The sequence below is a fragment of the Centroberyx gerrardi genome, chromosome 1 (genome assembly GCF_048128805.1).
Source record: "Centroberyx gerrardi isolate f3 chromosome 1, fCenGer3.hap1.cur.20231027, whole genome shotgun sequence".
Lineage (NCBI taxonomy): Eukaryota > Metazoa > Chordata > Actinopteri > Beryciformes > Berycidae > Centroberyx > Centroberyx gerrardi.
In genome coordinates this window covers 23,793,677-23,800,314 of record NC_135997.1, presented here as the reverse complement: position 1 = coordinate 23,800,314, position 6,638 = coordinate 23,793,677, and the positions used below count along the sequence as shown (strand labels likewise).

General features: G+C 42.4%; 1 protein-coding gene across 1 annotated transcript in view; it reads left to right on the top strand.

Moving 5' to 3' along the window:
• The window catches only part of gnb5b (guanine nucleotide binding protein (G protein), beta 5b), a 9,820-nt gene extending 3,543 nt beyond the window's left edge, over positions 1–6,277 (top strand). Inside the window, exons 6-11 of the mRNA XM_071911062.2 lie at positions 2,704–2,847; positions 2,947–3,038; positions 3,445–3,493; positions 4,150–4,246; positions 4,622–4,788; positions 5,584–6,277. Coding sequence (XP_071767163.2) covers positions 2,704–2,847; positions 2,947–3,038; positions 3,445–3,493; positions 4,150–4,246; positions 4,622–4,788; positions 5,584–5,595 — 561 coding nt within the window. The 3' untranslated portion in view covers positions 5,596–6,277. The remainder of the gene's footprint in view (positions 1–2,703; positions 2,848–2,946; positions 3,039–3,444; positions 3,494–4,149; positions 4,247–4,621; positions 4,789–5,583) is intronic.
• Positions 6,278–6,638: the final 361 nt, after the last annotated feature.

Genomic DNA, 6,638 nt, shown 5'->3' with positions numbered 1-6,638 from the left:
TTTTACATTTTTATAATAAACAATCCGCAGCTTCTATAGTTTCTGATCTTGCTTTAAAAGATGAAATAACCATTAGGCGTTACAGTCCATCTTTCTTTGGCTGTGTCAGAGGATTATGAGTCGGCATCCTTTTGGGCCGCAACGAGTTAAATACCGGAGAGAGGAAAGAACGAAGGAAGGGGACAGGAAATCAGAGAAAAGGAGGACAGGACTGGAATGGAGTGAGATATTGAGCTTTAATAATTTACTACAGTCTGGCTCTAAGCAAGGCAGAGGAGCAGAATTGGGGGAAGAGGAGGAGGAGGAAGAGAGGTGAGATGGATGGCAGGGGGGAGGAGGGGGGAGAGAGGAGAAGAGGAGGGAGAGTGATGGTCCTCCATTCTGGGTGTATTAATAGACACTGAGTGGCCTTTATCTAGGAAAGAGTGGAGCACACTGACCTGAGGGCAGAGCATTTAACGCATAGACACACACACACACACATTTTCTATCTCACTCGCGCAAAACAAACACATACATGCACATGACACAGGCATGGACACACTGGCACGCACAGCTGCCTTTATGCCAGTAAAACAGGCCTTGAAGCGCAGAGGTCTTTATCACGCAGTGGCTTCAGAAAGTGTTTACCGTTCATTTTTACTGTAGAAATACCAGAAAGACCAGTTCCAAAGGGCAGCTGGCAGCACATATTCAACCGGCCTAAAAATCTACCAGGAGAGGCAGAACGACCCGCAGTCACTGTGTTGCTGCCAGTATCTGGCTCATACACTCATCTGTGTGTTTGACTGTGTGTGGCCAACTGGTAGCAACATTCAAGAGCAGCAGTGTTTTTCAGCTCATGACGGTCGTGACGCAAAAGTGGGTCATGAGGCATTCTCACATGGTAGCGGGCAAAGAGTTTAGATGGGGGATCACTGTGTTATCTATCTAATGGACTCCAAGCAAGTATTGAACGTACGGCGATATGAAGGAGGTGGCAGGGTGCAACAGCAACCCAAACAACACATTATTATATTATTACATTCTATTGTTTTATGGCATGGTAAAACTTCAGATTAAAACAGCTTCGGAAAACAGTTGTGTGTTGATATTAGTAAGATGTATAGATCCCAATTTCATAAAACGATGCAGGTATCCGCTACAGATGAATACGGATGTCGTCTCATCTTTTACTTTGCCACCATATTTACATATATTTCAATGTCGGTGCAGGCCTTAGTATCAACATCTATTCAAAGTCAAAATGTTTGCTGGGCTGGGTGGTGACTTTATTTGACAAGATAATATTTGAGTTCATGAGCAAAATCAGTAGAGAACGACAATATCGGGTGTTAATAGGTGTGGCTTACTGATAATTACATCCATATAGAAACTGGAGCTGCCTCTCAGCCCAGGGAGGATATGGTGTGTGTCTGTGCCCGAGGTCATCAACAGACAAGCTCTAATGCACCAGCCAGCAGCGCTCACTGACGCCTGAACGTGTCTCCCATAATGTGTTGTCATCAGTGGAGTTGCTGACATTTTGTGTGCGTGTGTGTGTGTTTGCACGTCACATACATGCGAGCGTGAGTTCTCTCTGTCAGTGGAGGTGCTGCCCTTTGGCTTTTTATTTGTGTGTATGTGAGCGTGACTGAGTACGTGCGTCTGCCTTGTATGTGTGTGTGTTTGTGTGTGTATACATAAACAACGATCATAGTGCCATTAGCCATATGATAGAGTAGAGATCTACTGCAGCTCTCTATCTCTGCACTCTGTTAAAAGGAAAAACAGACTGTCAGGAGTTTTCATTAGACCTTTATGGCACCTAGAATCAATACAGGAAGCAGAGTTACTGCATCTACAGACAGCTTGTTTCAGACATCTGGTTCTCAGTCGGTGTGGTGAGACAGATCCGTGTCCATGTAAAGAAGGAGAAGAAGGTTCTTTCTTTGTGTGGAGTATTTCAAACATTTGGGTCTGAAAATAGAATTCAGAAGCAACCTAAATTTCTACAAATAAAAATCGTGAACCAAACTAGATTTTTCATGCATTGTGTAGGCGTATATAACAAAATATAGATCTTTCCATGGCCCACCTCTGTGCCCTGACATAGTCTTTGAAACCCCTGATGCTGATGATCCCAGGATCCATCAGGATCCATCAGGATCCAACACACAGTGCCTTTTCAAACAAGATTCAGCCTCGTTCAGTCAGCCGGTTCGACCCCTAAGCCCAACCAGACAGGAGTTTCCAGTAGAATATGTACGGACCTTTTTATTGTCCCTCTGTGACCTGCTCTTCCTCCTGTCCACCAGCAGAGAGCGGCATCATAAGTGCCTCATCCCGTTCCTATATAGTTGACTGGTCTCTTCAGTGCATGAGTGCATTAGGGCTGGTTATGGGGGATTCCCAGATAACAAGGGTACTAGTATGTTTTTAAAGAGACTCTTTAATATTTGTCTTAAGTGAACTGTACAGAATTTAAAGTGCTTACACTGGCTGTGTAACTTTGCCCTCTTCTTCACAAGCCACTGTGTGAGTCTGAGTCTTTAAAAAAAATCCCCCAAAAATAATGTGAGCTGGGTTGAAAAGAGCTTTATGGTTTCATATCTTTCATGTGTTTCTATTTGTGTGTTTGTGTTTTTGTGTGCGTGTATGCGTTCTGTGTATGCACCCATGTATGTGTGTGTGTGTGTGTGGGCGTGTGTGTGTGTTTGTTAGCTCCTGACATCAAGCGGTGATGGCACATGTGCCTTGTGGGATGTGGAGAGCGGGCAGCTGCTGCAGAGTTTCCACGGTCACACAGCTGATGTTTTGTCCCTGGACCTCGCCCCATCTGAGACTGGAAACACCTTCGTCTCTGGGGTGAGTGTGTGTGTATTTATCATACTGTTCATGCTGCATTATTGTCTCTGTTTGAGTATCCTTCCTAATGTGTTTGTGCGTGTGTGTGTGTGTTATCAGGGCTGTGATAAGAAGGCCAACGTGTGGGACATGCGCTCTGGGCAGAACGTCCAGTCCTTCGAGACCCACGACTCTGACATCAACTGTGTAAAGTGAGTCCGGTTCTCGTGATAAACCACCAGGCTCACCACGTTTCTCTTCTTCCCCTTTAAAAAGAAATCATTTATGACAGAGACGACATGTAAAAACTGCTATTTATGATTTTCACCCAAAGAGGAAGAACACTACTAATGGGGATCCAAAAAAATAAAGAATACGTAATGAAACTAAGTATGTTACCCACACATTTCTCTAAACATTTTTAATGAAGAAAGGACTTCAGTGCACTTAGATCAAATGCAGCTTTTGTTTGTTTGTTCTGTTTGACCTTTATCAGGCCCAGAGGCTAAAAACCCGGCTAATAAATGAACTTTGCATCTGATCTGATTGTTAAATTGATAAAAATCTAAACAGAGAACAGATAACAGAGAAAACCTGTTTTTGTTTTGACTGATTCAGGTACTACCCAAGTGGAGATGCGTTTGCCTCTGGCTCTGACGACGCCACAGTGAGTCACTTCATACTGTTCCTCCAGCTGACCTGCTTATCTGATGGTGATGATGTGTCTGCTGGTCGTGTCAATATGTTTCCAGTGCATCAACAGAGATCATTACATTGTTTTTCAAAGGTTCATGCCTGCGTGCAAAAAGTAATATTGATTTCATTGATTCACTCTGAACGATTTTGCTATCGTAATTTGGTGGCAGGGGTCAAAGATCGCAGCCTTCCCTCATGGGATTCCTTGATATTTTTGAACTCTAGGCTTTAGTCATTTTCCTTAACAAGACACATTGTTATAGAAAAGTTTCTGCACTGGTATTCTGTCAGCAGAAAATCTGTCACTTTAAGGGAAATAAGTTTGTAGAAATGTCATTCAAGGGCCCTGAACATAGCTTGTTGAAATCATTTGGTCCTGCAAGCCACCAAGTGCCAACCATAGAAAAACATTACCAAATCATTACCAGACATTACCAATGTCAACATATTATCACTTTATTGACCTCAAAACATCTTCTGCCAGTTGAGAAATTGAGCTGATTTTAATAATAATTTTAATTTTAATATTGTCTTAAATGTAACTTGTGTGTGTGTGTGCATATATGCATGTGTGTGTATGCTTTCTTGTATGCATGCCCATATATTGTGTGTGTTTGTGTGTCTCAGTGCCGTCTGTTTGACCTGCGGGCCGACCGCGAGGTGGCCGTCTACCAGAAGGACAGCATCATCTTCGGTGCTTCCAGTGTGGACTTCTCTCTGAGCGGTAAGGTGTTTGTGAAGCAAACGTCATCATATCAAATGTATGGTATCAAATAAATCATTTTGACTTGACTGAGGGCCCAGGAAAAGCTGAACTTGTTATTCAGATAAAGCACACTGCTCTAAGGATTCTGTGACCTCTTGTGTCTCTGAAACTGTGAACTTGGAAAAACACGTGACGGTTTGGACAGTTGTCATTGTCTCCCATGTGTATGAAATACTTAATCCAAGGATTCTTCAAGACACTGAGAACATTTTTAGCAATATTGGACAGTATCGTACAATGTCAACCACTCCTTTGTCCCTGCTTTCCTTTATTCCAATATTCCCCTCCCCTCCTCTCATGTTTCCTCTCTCTCTTGCCTTCTCCCACCTCCAGGGCGGCTGCTTTTCGGCGGCTACAATGACTACACCATAAATGTATGGGACGTGTTGAAGGGGACTCGTGTCTCCATCCTGTTTGGCCATGAGAACCGCGTCAGCACCGTCAGAGTGTCACCTGACGGCACGGCGCTCTGCTCGGCCTCCTGGGACAACACCCTACGGGTGAGCGGGGTTTTAACTAGACAAGACAGCTTCAGCTTGTCCCGGTTATTCATTTGTACTGACTGACACATCTTCAGTCCAGTGTAAATCAGTGTAAATCCATCTTGACAATATATGATGTAGGTACAAGCAAAAACAGGTTCTGATATGATGCCTTCCTCCTTGGGTATATAAGAAATAAATATATATATATAATTAAATGTCACTCAAAAACGGTTTCACTCTTAAAATTAAGAGGATTGTGCAGCCAATGCTGGATTTACTAAATTGATTTGAGCTTTTTTGAGCTTTTGAGGCACTTGTACTGTGTAGAACTGTTCAAATTTTGAGTAAAAAAGTTAGGATTTAAAAAGGTTAAGATTTAAACCATTTTTGTTCAAATAGGCCAATGAGAATATATGTTTGGATCAATTAAATCAATGTTAAGGATGAATTAGAATATGCTTAGAGAATGGTCTGATAATTGCTCTCCAGTGAGTTAGGTTGGGCTACTCTCCTGTGATTGGATGAAGTATGGACAGAGTCTAAAAAGTTTTGAGACGAGGTGACCAAATGATGCAGCTAGCTGTGTTTTAATGGCGAAAATGTGTTTTCTTTACATACATTTGCTTTTTCATATAAGGAAGGTATGTTGAGGCTGTTGGGGCTACAGGTTTTTGTTCTCCAGGCTTTTGTTGAGGCGTAGGTGCTAACTCATGCTTAAATACATGGTGCTACATACAACATTGCAGCTGCAGTTTTCATCCTCATGATTCTCCTGCTTCACGCTGTCTGCTCTCTTCATCTCTCATGCAGATTTGGGCTTAGAGCTCACAGCACCGTTGTGATCCAGAGCCGAGGATTTGGGTCCAAGATGGCACCAGAATACTGTGACTGCCAACGCAGAACATCCCTGGCTGAAATTAGCACTACTGCAGGAGTGTGTTCATACCACCCTTCAGTCTGACATACACACACACACACACACACAGAAGCACAAAAACCTAGCTCACCTAAGTCATTATATCCTAACAATGTAGGTTTGACACCAGTATCACAGGGAAAGTATTAATTTGAACAGACAGTTGTTCATCAAGTTTATATTCCTAAACTTTGTTATTGATAGCTGATATTGTATTATTATGTTAGAATAAGTGTTATTGATGATATGGTGCATAATAATAGCCAGTGTAAAGAGCCCAGATGACCACTAGCATTCAGCCACCCCTCTGTAATGTAGACCTGTGGACAATGTTGCTGATTGTCTTGTACATTATGTACATTACTCCACTGCCACCTCTACTGCTCACTCTCCCCTGAAGACTGTTATTAGAAGACAAACAGTGTGACCGGCACATCTGTCCAGAGAAGTAGGCCCACATGCTGTTATCACCGCTCTGCCACTCTGTCATAGGTTATGTCCCGATTATCCAAAGAAAGCAAGGCAACTTTCAATGTAACCACAGATTTTCCTTTTTTCAGATTTCTTTAAACGTCATCCCAAGTCAAGTCCTTGTAAGAAAAATAAATAATATTTGAAGTAATGTTTTTTTGCTTTTTGTATTATGTTTCATTGTTTCCGTAATGTGTCTTCTCTTCTGTTCTCTGGTAGTCTACATGTTGGTGGCCTCATATGCACGGTGCAGCAGGTGGGGCTGTAACTAAAACCTGGTTATTTATTTGCCAAAACAGATAAAAGCAACTTGGACGTGTCTCTCCATGAACAAATACAGTTGGATGTCAGAAATTAAGTAAACACTCCCTTTTTAACTGCTACACAGACCGCGTTCAACGAATCAAGATTGACCTAGATCCAATTCCCAACGGCTGAAATGTGTGTTCCTCCTATTCTGTGAATGGGAGAAATGTAA